Source organism: Ochotona princeps, chromosome 3, assembly GCF_030435755.1.
Source record: "Ochotona princeps isolate mOchPri1 chromosome 3, mOchPri1.hap1, whole genome shotgun sequence".
Lineage (NCBI taxonomy): Eukaryota > Metazoa > Chordata > Mammalia > Lagomorpha > Ochotonidae > Ochotona > Ochotona princeps.
Window position 1 is genome coordinate 59,414,547 of NC_080834.1, and position 20,835 is coordinate 59,435,381.

The following is a 20,835-nucleotide window of genomic DNA, read 5'->3' on the forward strand; positions in this document are numbered from 1 at the left end:
AGGGAGTTTATTCAAACATTGCAATGTAACTTTAAAATTTGAAGTTTTACATTTCAGTTATATTATTTCTTACCTGGAGCTTTTAGTTCCCCAGCTAACAGGTACACTCTGAACTAACTTACTCAAGATATTTGCTTTTAAAATTACAAGGAAAACATTCCATGCAGTGGAAATGGTTCTGTAACTGTGACACAAAGTTTAATGTGAATGTTAGATCTGGGCTAACTGGCATTATTTTATGATAGTAGAGTAAGATCTGAAATGATCTTAGACAGAAAACAAAGCCTATCACTCTAGTGTGTCCTTGAATTGAGAGGTTATCCAAGTTTCTGACATGTATTTATACTGACCTTTCCTCACAATGGATACAACTTGATAAATGACGTTCCAAAAAATTCAGACTGACAAATTGTTTCCTTTTTTTAAGTTTTATTTATTTTTATTAGTAATTCAGATATACAGAGAGGAGGAGCGACAGAGAGGAAGGTCTTCTATCTTATGATTCACTCCCCAAGAGGCCTCAACAGCAACTGCACCTGTGCCAATCAGAAGCCAGGAGCCTGGAGCCTCTTCCTGGTCTCCCATGTGGGTGCTGGGTCTCAAGGTTTTTTACCATCCTCGACTGTTTTCCCAGCTAAAATCAGGGAGCTGGATGGGAAGAAGGGATGCTGGGATTGGAACTGGCACCTATATGGGATGCTGATATGTTGAAGGCAAGGACTTTAGTAGCTAGACTACTGCACCACGCCCCCAAATTCTTTATTTACCAACAATATGGAAAGTCTATGTCAATCAAAGGAAAAATCAGAGTTAATAAATTTTAAACAAGTTGAACCAGATTTTCAGAAGATGGTCATGGTCAATTAATTATAATGATTTTTGCTAGCCATACACATGATGCGTTATTATTCACATAAATGCTGGATGTTGGGCCCGGTGGTATGGTTTAGAGGGTAAAGTCCTCGCCTTAAACACAGTAGGATCACCTATGGGCGCTGGTTCTAATCCCGGCAGCTCCACTTCCCTTCCAGCTCCCTGTCTGTGGCCTGGGAAAGCAGTCGAGGACGGCCCAAAATCTTGGGACCCTGTACCTGCCTGGGAGACCCGGAAGAGGTTCCTGGTTCCCGGCTTCATATAGGTGCAGCACCGGCCGTTGTGCTCACTTGGGGAGTGAATCATTGGACAGAAGATCTTACTCTCTGTCTCTCCTTTTCTCTGTATATCTGACTTTGTAATGAAAATAAAAATAAATATTTAAAAAAATGAATGGATGTTTACTCTCTTTCTCTGCATCTTTTAACCAGGAATTAATATTCTGTGCTTGCTAAAGGAAAGAAATGTTCAGTATAGATAACACATCAGCAATTGTTCTGCTTTAGCAGAAAGTCCTTCAGATATTAGCTTAATAATTTTTACAATTTGAATATTTCTCCTTCATAGCAAACTATCATGCTTTAGAATCATAGCCATTGTACTTTTCCTGGGGATGATCGTTTACACGTTGTACCATAAAGTGGCTAGAATTACAGTTTATAAAATAACCAGTTTGTTTCTCTAACCTATTTAAATAACCATCAGTGAACACTGCAATATCAGTAAAAACTGGTCCAGGATTTCACAGGCATTCTAGAAAATGCCATTATTTTCATGTCTTCTAAATGACCCTAATGTTGGACATATAGGTCATTTCCTCTTTCAACTACAAGCTTCTAAATTTAGAGGCAATGCATACTTTTAAAAATCAGAGTTAAGTGACATATGCTGAGATCAACAGCAACAACAAAAAGAAATCAATTTACTTTTTGTTATCAAAATGTCAAGTGTTATGGTAAGGCTGTTGTTGATGTTGTTGTCCCATCTAAGCATGAGCATAAGCCTTAGTGTACGTACATCTACTTGACACAGTACCAGTGCGGTAATTGATTTGTGCAATTACAAGTACGCAAACTTGAGATGATAGTCTCAATTTGAAATTTAAGGATATAAGCCGAGTTGAACTTTCCACTTCTAACTGACTTCATTTATAACTGTATTGAAATCTATTTGACCCTCTCAAGACAGAAGTGCTGATGGTGATGCTTGGGTGGGAACTATTATTGTTGAGCTTTCAAAAGAAATCCTTGGAATTCTCAACTTGTAAATGCAGAAAGAATCCATTGTGCAGATGTGGGCAGTGCTATATCCAGAGATATAGCAGAGACTAAAACATATATCCAGAAGTCATGAAAACAAAAGAATGGAAGACAAAGAAGAATAAAAGCAGAGGAATCATTGCTGTTTTTTACTCTGTCACACACATGAACACACCAGGATGTTCATACAACATAAATGAATACAAACAAATTCAGATCATTTAGAAAATAAAGGAAAAATACATTTAAGGAGAAAGGCATTAAAACTCCACTTAAGTTTCTCTGTCCCTTTTTTCCCCGGTTCATTTTTTTTTTACTACTATTCAAGTAGTAAATATCTCAAATGTAACAGGAGCACTAACTTGACAAATTGATGTTACTAACCATATGATAAAAAATATATATTTAATAGTAAAGGGCAGGGGAGTAGAAGTATATAGTTCTAATCACATGCTCTTAAAATATTTATGATAATACTTTTACATACTTTAGCAGGTTAGAAATGAAACTATATAAAAATCATGAGAGGTAGTGGAATTGTGGCATAGTGGGTTAAGTCACAGCTTGAGATCTCCTATCAAATGCTGTTTCGAATTCCTACCACTAGAGTTAGATCCAATTTCCAGGTTATATTCCTGAAAGGGAATAAATGATGACCAAAAAAAATTAGATTCCTGTGACCCCGGTGGGAGACTTGATGAAATTTCAGATAGCTAACTTCAACTGGGTCAGGGATCTGACAATTCAAGATAACTGATTGAATTAGAAGGAAATATTTTAGGGCAATGAAGATTTTTTAAGATTTACTTTATTTATTTATTTATTTTGAAAAGTCATATATACAGAGAAGAGAAGAGACAGAGAGGAAGATCTTCTATCCAACTTTTCACTCCTCAAGTACACAAGTACACTCAACGGCTGGAACTGCACTGATCAGAAGCCAGGAACCAGGAGGCTCTTCTGAGTCTACCACATGGTTTTAGGGAACCAAGGCTTTGGATCATCTTTGACTGTTTTTCCAGGCCACAAGCAGGGAGCTGGATGGGAAGTGGGGCCATCAGTATTAGAACCAGTGGTCATATGGGATCCAAGTACATTCAAAGCAAAGACTTTAACTGCTAAGCTAGTGCAACAGGTCCCGGGCAATACATCTGGGTTTAGTTATTTCGGCTGCTAGGAGATTGGTATTTTGTTTGTTTTTCTTTTCTCACTTCACAACTTTTACTATTCTCAGATTTTCAGTTAACACACTCTTTCCTTTCCTTTCCTGAGCTTGGTCTCATGATTTCCTAATCTCTGAAAAATTCCAGTCCAGCTTTGTACCTTGACATCTGATTTATCATTTCCTTATTATTGAGTGAGGATACATTTCTTAATTTCTTGCAACACTTGCATCCAACAGTTTTTAGCTTTAATTATAAGTTTTCGCTTTCTGCTCCATCACATCTTATTTCCCTTCATTTTTACTTTTTTGTCTGTTGCTGCTGATGTTATTGTTATTGTTGTTATTGTAAGATCTGTCTTTGGTTTTGCATTATTGTCGTCCCCTTTAAGATTAAGGTTATTCCTATTGCCTGCACCAGAGATGGTAAATAATGTTTCTGCTCTCTGTTACTTAGCAACATACTTTATCTGAGTTCCCTATGGAAGTATTTACTTTCAGAATTTTTACCTTTTCTATGTTCAAGGCCTTCATTTTATTGTGAACACAACTTTGATGAACAGCCTTGTGACCACTCTTCAGAACTGTATGTGTGGTCTTTCTGGGAATTCCTTTATCAGTGACTTCATATTAATTTTTGCAGAGGAGACTGATTGGGAGTATTCTGTTTTCTACAGCTGTCAAAAGACAATTTCATTTTGAAAGTAAATCTGGATTCTTTATTGAGGATAGTACTCAAGCGCTGATGGTTTATTTTTCATGTACATATTTCTGCCATTTATCAGAATGCCAAAGTTTCCTATTTTTTTTTCCTTCAATTCGTATTTTCGACCAAAATGTTCCCTATTACACCTCGTCCTGTCTTCCAGGTTAATAGTATCATCAATTTTCTGCTTTAATATCACAATAGTAACTTTTTCACCTTCAGCTTTATGTTTCATGAATTTTCTCTTGGAATAATTATTTATAATTGCCTTTCTTTTGATTCCTTCTTACCATCTTTCCAGCTTTTTCCTTTCTAATTCAGTCATCACATCATTCACTATACTTTCTAAATTTCCTTTTATTGCAGATTATTAATTTTACTTGTTAAATTTATTCACTTTTGTGGCACTTATAATCTTTATGCATTTTTGCTTAATTTTATTCATTGATTCATTCATTCATTCATTCATATTTTATTTGAAATTTTTACACACCCAGAGAAGAAGAGTGAGGGAGGGAGAGATGCTTTGTCCGGTGATTCCTTGTGCAGATACCCAGTACACACAGGCTTCAAGACCACATCAATGACAGAAAGGCACATACCCAGTACACACAGGCTTCAAGACCACATCAATGACAGAAAGTCAGAATTCAATGTAAGCCTCATTTGGGATTAAGGAGTGAAGTCTTTAAGTCATCATCTGTGGCTCAGGATATCTATTTGCAGAAAGCTTGTTCAATGTGGAGAAGCCAGGACTTCCGTCTGGCCATCATGATACAGGATGTGGATGTTCCAGGGGGTGATTTGACCTCTGTACCAAATTCTCACTTCTCATACACCATATTTCAAGTCATCTTTTCAACACTAAGACCTTAAAGGTCAAGTGGCCTATTCAGGACCTCATTTGAGTGATATCTTCTATTTCTACTTAACACAATTCTACCACAATTAAAGACATTATTCAAGACATACTTTTCATAAAGTTTATTATAAAGTTCCTAATATAGATGATGAGTCTTTATGATGTTTTATATCTCCTTTATGTCACTTACCATGTCCTGCAATATACTATTGCTGATGACATAAGTCTTACATAGCTACTAAAATAGAATATCATGGAGCAGTTATTTGTTTCATTTTTATGTCCCTCAATATACTTCTTTCAAAAGTTTAAGCCAATTTTTAAAATATGTTTATTTGATAGTTGATCTCTTATTTGTATTAAGATAAAGGTATGAGAGTAGAATGTTTTGTTTAATTAAATATATTGAGTCCCACTGAAGGCTATTTTACAACGTATTTGACAACTGTGTTTCATTGACCATATATCTACAAAGACTATCGGACACATAAATATTTATTCTCTACAATTTAAAATAAACCTAATCAGTAATGAGAAAAATCAAATTGTTTGATAATAAAATTTATTACGATGCCTTAAGAATTGCTCTCATAACATGCTTGAAATTATCAAGAATAGAGGGAAAACAATTTTCAATCTATTCCAACAATTAAATTGCAAGAAAATCAACTCTAAGTAAAAACAACATGAAATAAACAACAACAACAACAAAACCCTCAAAACCCGATGTATACTCTAAGAAACAGCATTTATATTTTCACATTAAGTAAGAATATGATTCTGCATACATATTTAATATTATGTAGATGTTGTATTCACAAACAGCCATATGTCCCTTGATAATATCTGTTGGTGTATTTTTAAAGAAATTGATCAATGCAATAAATAGACCCCAAAGTAATTTTTCCCCAATTATTTCTGTTTAGCAACCACACTATAATAGTCCAACAGAGAGTCAAAAGAGAGTTGAAATTTGAATCAACTTAGTAATGATAAGAATGCTACTTCTTCATGTTTTAATTGGTATTACATATTTTAAATAATGCATTTACATATTTGAAAAACACAGATAGAGTGTGTGAAGAATGAGGAGAGAGAGGGAAGCAAGAGACTTCATCTGCTGTGTGTGCCCGTTCTGGGCCTGGTTGAAGACAGTAGCCTAGAACTCCATCTGGATATTCTAAATGGATGGTGGGTGCCCAAGGACTTGTGCCATCCTCCACTGCTTTCCCAGGTCACAAAGCTGGATCAAAAATGGAATAGCCCAGACATGAACTAGCACTCAAGTGTGATGCTAACATCATAGGTGCACCTTAAATGTTACTAAAGGACGATAGCATCACAGTAACATGGAGGAAATGGTGAGGGGGAAATGTCAGGAAGTCATATCATGGAAGGGGGAGAAAGGAATCCCTCTCTTTATAAAACTGCATCATGGAAAATAATAATAAATAGAAACTTTTTTGCTAAAACCTGAAAAGACAGTAGGGTGTTTCAAGAACTCCGGCTACCTTTTTTAACTCTCCAAGAAAAAATCATAGGTGACAGAGAGGAACTAGATTTAAATATAATATCTCTTGTAATCTAAACTTCAGTGGCATCTATTGTTCACTTGTGGAATTTTTAAATTGGAATAAAGCCAGTTTATATTCTCATGTGGTTATATGCTTCGTAAGGTGTGCATTTACTAAATATATTTCCATATTTTATCTTAAAGCAAATGTAAGACAAAGATTTCCACCTCCACCCCCTGGCACTGAGTTTTCCCATATTATTCCAACAGTATAGTTCCTCATTAACAGTCGTAAGTCCATCATTGTGAGCATGGACAGTGGCAGAGTACAGCATCACATTGTCAACATACATCCTACAGTTTCAATGGTAGTGCATCCTCAGTCTGGAAGTAGAGATGCATACTGCACCATATCTATTGACCCAACTGAATGTGTTCTCTCTGCTTGACCCTGGGGAATATTTCTCTGTCTGTTAAGACTGTCCTCACCCTAATCTGCCATCTTGATTCTCATCCATATGTACATAGAGACAGGCATATAAAGGAAATGCAAGAGAAATAGCAAAAGAAAGAGAGAGATTAATCTAATATGAGCTGTGCCCATTTTCCCAACACTAATTTATCAATAAGCAACAGTGTAAGCAAATGCTTACTGAGGTTGCAGTTATGGTATAGCAATTTAAGCTGTCCCTTATGCTGAAACTTCTTAAATGCACCAGCTTATATCCTGGCTGTTCTGCTTCTGATCCAGCTTCCTGCTAATGACCTGTGTAAAACAACAGAAGGACCAAGTGTATTGCCCCTGTCATCATGTTTAATAGTTGGAAGAAACTTCTGACTCCTGGTTGTGGGTTGAACAATATGGCCATCTGGAGAATCAATCAACACTAGTTAACACATTTGCACTTTCTGTGTCTTTATAAGTCTGATTTTCAAAATAAAGAAACACTTCCTTAGAGGGGCAAAGAGAAAGGAAAGAAAGAGAGAAAGAAAGAAAGAAAGAAAGAAAGAAAGAAAGAAAGAAAGAAAGAAAGAAAGAAAGAAAGAAAGAAAGAAAGAAAGAAAGAAAAGAAAAGAAGACAGTGGGTTAATAGAATTTTTTAGGAAAATTTCATATTTTTGAGATTTCATCAAGAGCTTGGAATATATAAAGGTCAATGTATGAGTACATTTGATGTTCACTTTTTTTTATTTTTCTGGGAAGAAAACTTTGAGAAAATGCTTTCAGATACATATAAAAATAAGATAAGTTTTTAGCTATGTAAAATTGATACAGACAAAATCAAGTTCCATTCCATATGGTGCATTTTTATCTTCTAATTGTTGAGATTTAAAGGAGGCTTTCCTGGATTGATATCGGCATTCTGATTGTATGAGTTTGCAGAGGTGTCGTCTTATAGCTGAGGCTGCATTTGTAATCCTGTTATTTCCAGTGACTAGCCCACACTCTTTGTCTTCCTTATCACATAAGAATTCTATACTGGAATCACATTTAAAATGATCTCTTTTGCCTGGCTGCACAGCAAGGAAGATTGATATTCATTTGCAGCAAGAAGCTCAATCATTTCTGGGTTCCAATTAGAGAAAGCCTGTGGGCCCTCTTTATTAAGATGAAACACAAATCGAATCGAGATCTGCTAAACCACTTAATGTTTTTTATGGTGATATTAAGAAGCTTGAACATTTTAAACAATAATTGGAAATATGTATAGGCTATTTTTAATCTATGCATGAACTCTAACTTCCAGTTCATCCAAATCACATCTTTGGGTGCTAACGGTTGCGACCTGAAAGATTCACCACACAGTAGGATTAGAAGCCAGTTCTGTAGGATTTTACTTTTCATCATTTCCTGAAAGAGAGGCTGTTTTAAGGGGGAAAAATACTCAAACAAAAGTTTCTGAAATGATTTATTTAGTTCTTCAAATACATTTGTAAAAAATTTTTAAAATGCTGTTACAAATTTGTTTATTTACTTCCAGAGCCATGAGCATTCAGATGTGACTGAAAGCTTATGTAGAGAAAAACTCTAACACTGAATTTCAGGAAATTCATGTGTATCAAAATATGCAGATACATATACGTGTGTGTGTGTTTGTCTAAAAAGTTCAAGTTGTATGAGGAAATACTGTCCTGTGTATTATAAATATTTCTGTTTAATAGTATTATGCAGATTCATGTTTTACAATGTAAGTTATCCTTCTTGTAATAGTTAATATTAGCTTTTTATGGCTCTGTAGAAAAAAATCGAATTTCTTCTATTTCAGTTGTGCTAAAATTATAATTTTATTTCACCTGCTGTGCTCCTTTAAGGGGGTTAAAATGTGCATAATGTAAGGTTACCTAGGATATTATGAAGATTAGTAAATCAGATAGTAGTTAACAGATATGACTTATAGCAAACAAACTGTAACTATATTAACGGATTGGCTTTTACTAATAAGACAATGAAAGTGAGTTCTCCATAACTTAGTGAAATACATTTATATATTTTTTGAACATTGCATATCTAGTTTCTGAATCTTTTTTTTTTAGATCAAACAATAGTCATTCAGAAAGCTCTTATTTACAGTTGTACTAAAATCATGTTTCTCTGCTTTCTGCCTCTGAAGAAATAGAAAAAAATAAACAATATACCATTCCTTCTTAATTACTATTGCCATTCACCTCTAGTCTCCTAATGGTTTCTGGGGATTTTTCTTAGGAGACATCAGATCCTTAAAGCACATCAGCTGAGTCTTCTATAACTCATTTCCATTCTGCATTATCTGTTTTGGAAAAGAATCTTGGGGAAAAAAAAAACCCTGAGTGGAATGGAAAAAGTAGGAGATATAAAATAGGCAAAATAAAGGGATTTCTGGAAAAAGAGCTACATGGTAGCTTTAAATGCAAAGGTGTAATTCTTGGTTTCTCTGGGGAAAACTTGCCAAGGAGCCCAAGGGCAGTCCTCTAAGAAGAGCTTCAAATTGTCCTCTGCAGGATCCGAGCCACATAGGATGCTGTGTCAAGGCACCAGCACTGGTTACTATAAGGACTCAATGAATTAGCTCATCAATGTATGTCCTCCTAGTTAAGTAGAATAACATTAAACTGCATTTGGTATTCCTCCAGCTCTTAAGTGAGTTCATGATGATTCTTTGTGGCCTTAGAAGATAGCTCAATATTAGCTGTTTATATGTTGCTTGCATTCTTACTTCACAGATTGTGTAACATTTCTAATTTTTTTCCCCTTCTCTATGCATGTTTGAACCTAATAGGCCAGAGCCTGTTTTGTGGACAAAGGATGGAGGAGAATTACCAGATCCTGACCGAATGGTTGTGAGTGGTAGGGAGCTCAACATTCTGTTCCTGAACAAAACTGATAATGGTACATACCGATGTGAAGCCACGAACACCATTGGGCAAAGCAGTGCAGAGTATGTTCTCATTGTGCATGGTGAGTACATTTGGAAAACATATGTGGAAAATGAAAAAGATGTAAAAATACTGTTTACAGTTGCCCAAATCTTTAAAAAAAGAAAATCAAAGCATTCCTTTCTTCCAGAACTTCCCTTAAGTTCGAACAATTCCAAGATCTATAAATAATACATCCTATGCTTAATTGTATAAAATTGTAGCATTTACTATAAATAAAATTAGTTCTGCAATATATATTTTTTAGCTTCTGAATATGACTAGTAAATTTATGTTAATGACTACCTGTAATTATTAAAAATGAACAAATTGATTTTTTAACTATAATATTTCACTTCAGCTAACTTTGGCTATATTATCATAAAACTATTGCTAATTATTACAACAACTCATTGCACAAGAAAAGTATCTCTGTGAGATGAAGCAGAGACAAAAGTTTATAATTTTAACTATAACTATTGTTTTCTTGTAAGCCATAATTTGACATTTCTAAATCATTTTCTTGCATTATAACAAAACAGCAAAATGACAGAAAGAGAGGTCTCTGCTTTTCCCTACATCCAAACTCTTCTATGGCTTTTTTGTAATGTATCTTTGGCATGATGCTAGATGGAATAGAGTTTTTATGAAATTGTTAAGTATTGCAATAAGATGATTAGGCAGCTTTTTAATTTCAGTACTTTATAGTGCTTCCTTTTTATGTCAGGGAATATTGTGACTCACTAAGAATATTTAGAAAATATTACACATTTTTCTCCTATATTTCATCAAGAAAAACTGTTATGGAAATAGTATTGTATTTTACATAGTATTGTAAAATTCAGGACAAGTGTGGTTAAAGCATAATAAAATAATCCCAGATAATTTTCAGAATCATTGAGAGACTATATCTATTTGATGTTACCACCATAAATCCAATCTTTAGAATACATAAAAATATAAATAACTCCATACATTTTAAAATATAATATTTTAGAAGTCAAATCTATTTTGAAAATTTCAGTTAATTAATTGATCAACTTTATTGATTCCAATTTAGCTTAAAATCAGTGACACAATTACTCCATAATTGCTGTTTTCTTCAAGACTTTATTTGCTTTGATGTTCAAAAAATTAGAGAAAACACAGTGTACACATATAGTGTTCCTATTTTCAAATTATTTCAATGTATACAGTCTGTCTAAAGGATTAGCATCATATTATTATGTTAGAAGATGACAGCTCATCATGAATAAATTCTGAACCTAGAAACATCTCTACATGGTACAGCTTTCACTAGAACTAGGAGTTTACCTAATCTCATGAGGTATGCAAAATTCAACTTTCGGAAAAAATGGAGCTAATCAAGTTAGATTGCATCAATGTAACATCATTAGAGCTAAATGTGAATTTTTTGTAAGTAAATCCTTCCAGCCTTACTGCCGGAGAAACTGAAACTACCAGTAGTGCGTCAAGAAGATAAGCTAGATCTTTAGAGCCGAATTAAAGAGGAATCTTCCGATTGTGACACCTGATGTTTACATCATGCAGCCACATATTCACATATACTCTATCTGACTGACCCTTAATTTTCCAAGTGCTTCTCTTGCCCAGTGGTTTCTGAGAACCTGGGGGCTTGTTGCATAGCATGTCACATTGTGTTGAAAGCAATATGCCAGAAACATATAGAAAATTAGAAGGTAAGTGACAGAAAAAAAATTATCACACAAAGATGAAAAGTATGCCAGTTGTTTTTTAAAAGTAATTCAACAAGGGACATTTCATATGCTTTTCCAGTGTTTGCAAGCGACCCAACAGCATGATGTCCTAAATAGGCAAGGTTGCCTTTAGATAATTGACAGTTGGCAAATTTCTAATAAATACTTTTCTAAGCACTTTGTAAGAAGCCATTTTTGGCTTTGCTTTCTGGACTCCATCAAAAGCACCCCATAGATTAATGCTATTCATGCTGCTAGATAAATGCTGTGAAATTCAACAGTGGTTTACCTAGAATTATTGACACAAGTAATGAGAGGCTCAGTTAAACTGTGTAACGATAGTACACTACGTTTAAAAAGGGGTCCAATTGGGTTCATTACAAAATAAATTTTCCCCTTTTGCACACTGAGTGTAATGTTTCATTAGTCACTGCCTGTATAAATATAAAAAGCTACTCTCCTCTGTTAATGGTTTGCTGTTTCAAAATCCTACTAAATGATGAAATTTGAGTGGCATTTCAATCTATAATGAATGCTGAATACATTTCAGAATGGAGTGATAAGTGATCATTTATGAGAACTATGCCCTTTCATCTTTTTCTATCAGGGTTGATTTTATATTAACTGTAATAATTTAATATACTCTCCCATAACGGTGTTTCATGAGCTGACTTGTGTCTTTAACTCTACCACAGTTGCCTAGTTTCTATTTGGTTCTTAACTTGATGGCGGTCTGTGCCCTGGTGAAGTCTTCTGCTATCTCAATGTGATCCCAGAGGTCGAACTTAATTCTTTGGACATCAATGGAATTAGTTAAACGCTACATTACTTATTAGTGACACTGACATTTTGTTGTGTATAAAATTTTTTTTTGTCTATCCTCTTAATTACAACTTTGAACCTCTAGTATTTGAAACTGCCAGAGTAATAATTCACCTTGAAAAAAAAAGGTCTAAAAAAAGTCTACAAATAAATACTTATAGGACATGCACACACACATATATATATATATATACACATAGACATATGTGTGTGTATATATATATATATATATTATATACATATTAACTATGGAGGGTTCATTAGGGGACAAATCTGAACTTTCCATTAACCAACTCAGCATTGAAGTGATTGACTGAATTCATATCCATTATTATGCTTGTTAATTCCAGAGCATTCAAGTAGTGTCTTCATTCTTTTCAGGAAAAGGCAAAAATTTCTGTCTTCCTATTAGTTCTGTCATGTTGTTCATTTATTTTGTGTGGCTGATTACATCCATCGTTTTAAGGACTTGAATTTTTTTTCTTTTGCTGTTCTTACCGTATGGAGAATTGGAATCAGTTGAAAAACTTATTCACAAAATATGTAGCAACTGAGTAATTACATAATGGTATAAAGACGCGGTAGGAACAGAGGTTTGTGACTATCAAAAGATGATAGTTTAATGTGAAAGATAAACTAAGGCTCTAATTATTGCCAGAGAGAAAAAATTTAAGAAGACAGTTTCACTGTGCTATTTATGTTCTCAACCTCTAGGGGCACAGCTCCACTTTTATTAATTTAAACAATACTACATGTATCTAGATTATTCATCAATAAGTGAAATGCATCACAGATTAAAGTCCTCAGCACTGTGCCAGCTAAGCAGATATAAAATGAGTCAGGCTATTATTAATATTCCCAATAACCTAATGTTATACCAAGGGCAACCTAATCTCAATCTATTGGGGGAAGTGAGAGAGAAAATCTAGTCAAGATTAGTATATAGTTCATCACACATGATGTTCTTTGATTAGTATCATAGACATAGGAACTAAAGCAACACTTTAAAAAATCCTTAAAATTGTATACTGTTGCTATATGAATAATAGATATCATTAATAAATCAAGAATGAGTTTAAAGAGTTAATGAAAAACACCGCTTGGAATTATTGTGAAGAAGGATAAGCTGTTGCTTTTGAGTCCAGCATCCCATATTAGCAGGCTAGTTGAAGTATTGACTGCTCTGCTTCTGATCTTGCTTTCTGATAATTTGCTTGAAGATGCAGGGAATGGCAGCCCGGTAGTTGGGTTCCTGCTGTTCCTATGAGAGACCAGGGTGGAATTATTTGTGCTTAGCTTCAGCCTACCCCAAACCTTCCTGTTCTGGCCGCTTGTGGAGTGAACCAGCAGGTGGAAGCTCTCTCTTTCTCTCGCTTCCTCTAGGTCAATGTGTTGTTCAAATAAATGAATGTTTTGCTTTTTAAGTTAGTGCAAAATGGAATTAAAGATTAGTATAAAATGAAAAGATCATTTTGGTTAAAACTAATTTTTCATGCGTTTTTACAGCATGTATTTTCCATGAAATTTTTGAAGACTACAGAGTGAACAAGTTAAAAATGTTGAGACCATGATAAGAATTTCTTTGCATGCCATTTTCCCTAGAACAATATCAATATAGCAGATTTAGATAAGATTTTTTTCTCCCCAAGCAAACTACATCTACAACCATCAGCTACAGAGAGATTAGCAGATACTTATTTATCATACATACAGTGGCTTCAGGGAATTATCAATGACTTTACAGAAAGTAATTCAGTTTCCACTATTTGCTTGCCACCAACTGTTTAAATCACCATTTTAAAACACGTCAGAAATGTATTGTATCTTGGAAATTTTGAGGAAAAAAGTGTATGAATAGAAACAGAAATCACCATATCCCCTTCCATTTTTTTTATTAATTATTTTGCATTATATGACAGTTTCATAGGCTCTGGGAATCCCCCCCTCCCCTCCCCACGCCCCTCCCCCTGGTGGCTTCCTCCACCTTGATGCAGTGTTACAGTTCAAATTCACTCAAGATTCTTTCCTTGCAAACATACACCAAGCCTGGAGGCCTTTCCTTCCAATTTTTAAATCTTCTTAGTTTTGTCGATACTTTGTACTCCTATACATTCATGCTAGATAAATTTATTAAAGAAAACTCCTAGAAATAAATTAGCAGATAAAGAGAGAAGGGTAATTTTTATTGTCACTTAACACTTCAAAACAACCATCAGAATGTTACAAGATTTACAGTGATATAAGTAGAACATGGTTGTGACTCAGCTCTCCTGTTACTGTGACTATACCATCAATGGTAAGTCCAGTTCATGAACAGGAGTGGAAGAGAATATGATTAAATCTTCCGTGGAGAATGCAGGTTGTCTCCCAATGTCATGAACAGACTTAAGATTTGCAGAAAGTTTCTCATATCTTCCCTTCCTTTCCAAATTTAATGATTACTATGGTAACTCTGATGGAATAGTTCAAATTCTTACCACTGCTCTAAATTGCTCCATTAATTCAATATTTTTTTCTTCTTCTTATGACTTAATATCGTGTGCCAATTCATTGGTTCTTCAGTATGTTAAACCATGTTAGTCATATTTTGAGTGGAATTGCCCACTGTGTATTTTCCACTTTGTCAATATTCTTATCTGTACCTATTTTGCTATTCTAGCAAATTCCATTTTATAATCACATACCACAAATAAACTCTCCATAATAAATATTCTGATATCATCCAGTAAAATATATCAAAACATGCTTTGACTTCTGTACTGACAATCAAGCTGTCACACTTGCTGTTTTGATATATCTAAAATTCACTTGACAGCTGCGGTATTTTCTTGTTGCTCATGTGCTTATTGAAACGAATACCGATGAAAACCATGATATTGCTATTTTTATGTTTACAAGGTAATTTACTTCCCAAGCAATACATTTATAGAATTATATCTATCACATTTTATTATTTTATTGTTACTGGGGACCAGTATATAAAGAGAGTTGTGGATATTAAAAAAAACACACTTAGTAGTAACAGTTATTACTGTGAGAAGTATCTATGTGTTTGGAGCTAATGAGAGGTATCAAGATAGTACATGTGCTTTTCCAGCTTTTAAGAATGAAAAGATTGCTACTGCTACTTCCTTTTGTATTTATTGTTGATAACAAATGTCAGGAAATACTCAGACACAAGGGTGTACACACTCATATTATAGACCGCTGCTTTAAGCAAAGTTTCTAGAAGCATTGTTCCTTGGTTAGACATGCATCTGCTTGTGACACTGTAGGCAAATGCAGATTTGCTTTCCATGGCAGGAACTGATTTGCTATTTCAGTTAACATCCTTACCATGCAAGAGAGGCACATTGAGTGATGGAAGGTATTCTTTCTTTCATCCTAATGAACATTTCCAATCTATTCAGCATTTCTTCCAAAAGTCTGACTAATGTGCAAATTAGTCAGTTAGGGTTATTGACCTTAGTTGTAGCAAAGGTATACACTTACAATTGAAGGCAAAAAAAAAATTTGAAACAGATTGGGGACATCACAAAATAATACTCTAAGTTTGTACTCAAACTTTGGTTACCATAGGGCTAAGTAAATGTGATTAGAGTACATATAATCACTAGTCCAGCAGGGATATACCTTTTACATATTCATTTCATAATTACTAATAACTTGAAAGTTAATGCAGATTCTCATCACAACAAAATGGAAAGTAAACTTTTATATTTCATAGTAAATAGACAGTGAGACTCAAAGTCTGGCAGCCTCTGTAGAAACACATTTACAATTCCAATTATCCAGCAACAAAACATGTTAGGAATATCGGATGGCTGCAAGAATTATTTTGCTTAGTTGTACTGTTAGGCAAGGTGATCCTTGCAGATCAGGATATAATTAACAGAGTGACTTTTTGAACACATACGAGTGGGTAGATGGCTGGAATGAGACGCATGACAGATGCACAGCCTAGCCAACATTCAAAAAGGGATTCAGCCGAAATCTGCTGCGTTGCATGGAAGCAGACATACCAGTTGGTAAATTAATTCTGCATACTCCTAATGAGCATTTTTTCTTTTAGAGTGGTTTTCTTTAGAAGCATAGATTGTAAATATATGGTGTAGGAATAAAAGGAGAGGAAGACGTCCATATGGAGCAACAAAGAGTGTACTATGGTAGGGCCCTACGATTGCTCCTCTCATCTCTCGTTCCCAGCAGTGACTGTAACAAGTTGGATGATTCTTAAAGCCATGTCCTCTTTAATTGTTGAGATAAAAACATGCCATTTCTGCACAACAGCCTGCAGGGAGATCTGTGAGGTCTGTGTGGAAAAGTGTTTCTCTGGCTGGATGTATTTAGCATTGAACTCTGCAGATAGAAGTGAAATAGTGCAGGTAGTGGCAACAAGAGCATAGTCTTCATTCTGAAGCATTTTAAAGTTTCAAGTGTGATGGAATACTCAAGACAGAGCTGAGGCTTAATTGTATTGTTTTGTTTTAAGATGAGTGCAATGTGGATAAATTAAGGTTTCAGCTTTCAGAGTAAAAGTTCCGTTTTGAGACAACACTGTTAAGTAACTGTTTCCCCAGGCCAGGACTTACACGTCAATAAGAAAACTTTCATTCCTAACTCAAGAAAAAAAAAAATCCAGCACCCAATTTTCCATGGCACTCAGACCTTCCAGATTTACTTTAAAAATAAAGTTACTTTGTGACTTTGCAAAAATCTACACAGCATTTATATTCAACGAATGTGCATTATTTGGTACATTGGCTAGATAAATTTGCAATATGCAGTGATATTTGAGGAACTGTTTTGTGTCTAGTTTTCAGGAACAATGGCATGTCTAATGTTATATTCAAATGTTCATAAGTTCTCTGTGTAGCTTCTTACAATGTACTTTTCACAAACGGAAAAAAATATACATTTTTTTCTAAAATCTAAGAATTATTCTCCTTTCCTCACTAACTTTGCTGCACTTCACCAGCAGGTACACTAGTTTTATCATTCAAGGGTTTTATTGTGATGCAATTGTAGGAATGTTTTCAAGGTCCTCATGTGCAATAAAATATTCAAACATATAATAAGATCACATGATAAAAATATTTCAGTTTGTCAAATATTCAGCTTATAAAGTTGCTACTTTTGATTAAATAACCTGAGAATGTTATCAATAGTATCACTGATTTTTATGGGGAAATTGAAGTATGAAATATCTTCTTTAAGGTTAAGAAATGCCTGGCTTCTTATGACCATTCGGAATAAAAGGAATCCAGTTACCAGAAAGAGATATTAAAAATGGAGCTAAGGGCCTGGTGCCTTGGTCTAGCTGCTAAAGTCCTCGCCTTGAACATGCTGGGATCCCATGTGGGCACTGGTTCTAATTGTGGCAGCCCCGTTTCCCATCCAACTCCCTGCCTAGGGAAAGCAGTTGAGGACAGCCCAAAGCCTTGGGACCCTGCACCGCATGACAGACCTGAAGAAAGTTCCTGGCTCCTGGCTTTGGATTGGCGCAGCACCGGCTGCTGCGGTCACCTGGGGAGTAAATCATTCAATGGAAGATATTTCTCTCTGTCTCTCCTCCTCTCTATGTATCTGACTTTGGAATAAAAATAAGTAAATCTTTAATAAATGGAGCTGAATAGATATACTCAGCATTGTTCTTAGCTTTTATTAGGAGTTGCTTTCTAAGGAAAAAGCAAAGTAGAATTATGTGTTAATGTGCTTGCATATAAAGTAAGTGTAAATAGCCATTAGTTGTTTCGTTTAAGTTGTGGAATAGTAAGTTTACAGTCATATTCATCTTCTTAAGATTTATTCATTTTTTATTTGAAAGGCTATTGTACAGAAAGGAGAGACAGGGAAAGAGATGTCTTGCATCCATTGATTCAACTCCCTTAATGACTACATTGGCTGGAGTGGAGTCAATGCAAAGCCAGGACTAGAACCTGTGTGAGGTATGAGTGCTGCAAACTGCAGGGATAACTTGAACACCACAATGGTCCCTATAGCAATAATTTTTGAAATATTCTCACATTACCTTTTAACTTTCATTTAAGCATTTATATTGCAAGGATAAATATTCTATTTGTGGGGATAGTATTAACTCTTTTAACAATACCATGATACAATTAAATAGCAGAATGTTGGACTTGCAACTGTTGCTGAAGGACTATACTATTGTAATAATATGGAAGGAAGTAGGTGAGGGGTGGACAGAGAGGTGATGGTGATGGAGAATCCCTACACCTGCAAAACCATATCATGGAAAATTGCAAGTTTACCTTGCAGGTTCCTGGGGAGGAGATGCAACCTGAAGAAATGGGGGGACAGTGCTCTCTTTTGCCAACTGACGAAGTCTATTTCCAGGGTTTCAGTTGTTATACATTTTGTGACACAATGGTTCAAACATACCTCAGAATTAGGTCATGTCTAAGAACAGAGAGTACAAAGAAGCTAATAAGACAACTTAGTCGAAGTGTTATTGAAACAGGGAATAGATAGAGAGTACTATCCATCCTTGATTGACTAGACAGAGCACAGATGTCTCCTATCTTCAGGGAGAGCATGAAAGTGCATCCAAGGACTCACTGGGGTCAAGAGCACACTGTGGGTGAGAGGCCTTCCGCCTTCTCTTTCCTGGAGCCTCTTCTCAACAGGGTCCCACAGGCCTCCGCTGTCCCAGCTTTCCTACGGGCTGTGTTCTGATAGAAAATAATAATAACAAAATACCAAAAAAATCAAAGTGAGACAGTAAAACATATTATGTGAACTACTTAACTTTAAAAGCAAGCTGTACCCTACTGCTACCTTATACCATGTAGGAGTATGGGGAGTTGGGAAAATTTGGTCTATCACCTGTAAAATAGCTGAGAAACAATGAAATGTGACAAATTAAAGATCAGATATGTGAATTATGATATATAACGAAAAGGAATCTGATATTACAAAAAATAGAACAGAATATGTGTGTGAAAAACAGGCTTTGTTATAATTATGTGTAATAAATTTCAATTTCAATTGGATGAAAATCTTGCTTTTTTGTGTCGTTAGCAACCTAAGAAAGTCTCTATTCCCAAGAAAAGGAGGACAATACAGTTAGTCCCTGAGGAATGGGGGAAAGCATTGATCCAGAATAATGGGGGACACTGCCACTCTCCGGTAGAAGTCACATATTAAATGGGAAGTAGAGCCAAGATAAACGTGAACAATGCTTCAAACAAGCTGTATGATGAAAGACTACAGAGAGACATAAATACATTATCTAATAGGAATGAAGCAACTATTTTTGGTTGCAAGATGGACAGTGGATAAAAGAAACGAGATTAGGAGAGAAGGCTAAAGTGAATTTTTAATCATAGGTATTCTATATTGAATGGGTGGCTTGATTGGAAAAGTAATTACTGCATCTTACAAGTATCATTAACATCTTTTTAATTAACGTGTAATTAGCATTTCTCTTTGATCATGTCCAGATTATCATAAATGTTTTTAACCAAACAGGACTACCTTGAGATTGATGTGGTATCGTGATTCATAAGATGAGGGTCATACGAGTTCAGTGGTTGTATTTGAAATCTGAACAAAAACCTTGATAATTTTTATCTCCTGAAGTCCTGAGTAAATGTGTTTGCATTTATAGCTGTAGAAGTGTAGTTATTCTTCATTTAGTATATTAACTATGATCCGTAAATCATGAACGTGGCTCAGAAGGTCTGTAGAAATGACTAAGTTCAAACTCCTTGATTTTCAAAGGCAGAGGCATGGATGAATGCAGACTGAATAATGTGCTAAATATTTCTCAGCTATATGAAGATACTTGAAGAAGTTTATGAAATTGAAATTAAAACATAAGTTTATTTTGGTCCCCAAATACATCTAAAACCCATGCAAGAAAGGGATTTTCAAAGAATTTAGGGTAACTGGTTAAAATGCTGAAACTGTGTATGGACTTCAAAATGTGTGATACCAGGGTCTGGTGACATGGCCTAGCATAAAGTCCTTGCTTTGTATATGCTGGGATCCCATACGGATGTTGGTTCTAATCCTGACAGTCCCGCTTCCCATCCAGCTCCCTGCTTGTGGCTGGGAAAGCAGTTAAGGACGGCCCAAAGCTTTGGGACCCTGAACCCATGTGGGAGACCTGGAAAAAGCTCCAGGCTCCTAGCTTTGGATCACCTCAGCTCTGGCCATTGCGCTCACCGGGGGAGTGAATCATCCTATTACAACACATTTTCCCTTTTTAATTCACATTCTAATGATCTCTTACAAAGGATAACAGTATTAGTTACCCCTAAGAAATTTCTAACCCTGTAGGAATTGAACTTCATTCAGCTCATTTTTAGGTGCACTGCATAAGCAAAGAACTCCTGGTGTTTAAGTAGGTAGACCAATGTGACGCAGAATCATCTTTAAAGACATTTTTTTTTTAATCCTTTGACTTTCACTTTTGTCAGTTTGGATGTAAAGAAAGTATATAAAAGATAAAAGTACATATATTTTTCCAAATAACACATTGTTTTTACTCATAATTTTT

At 35.1% G+C, this 20,835-nt stretch overlaps 1 protein-coding gene across 1 annotated transcript in view; it reads left to right on the forward strand.

The window, feature by feature from the left end:
* Positions 1 to 20,835, forward strand: part of CADM2 (cell adhesion molecule 2) — a 344,096-nt gene that overhangs the window by 257,790 nt on the left and 65,471 nt on the right. Inside the window, exon 8 of the mRNA XM_058661328.1 lies at positions 9,633 to 9,811. Within this exon, the coding sequence (XP_058517311.1) occupies positions 9,633 to 9,811 (179 nt within the window). The remainder of the gene's footprint in view (positions 1 to 9,632; positions 9,812 to 20,835) is intronic.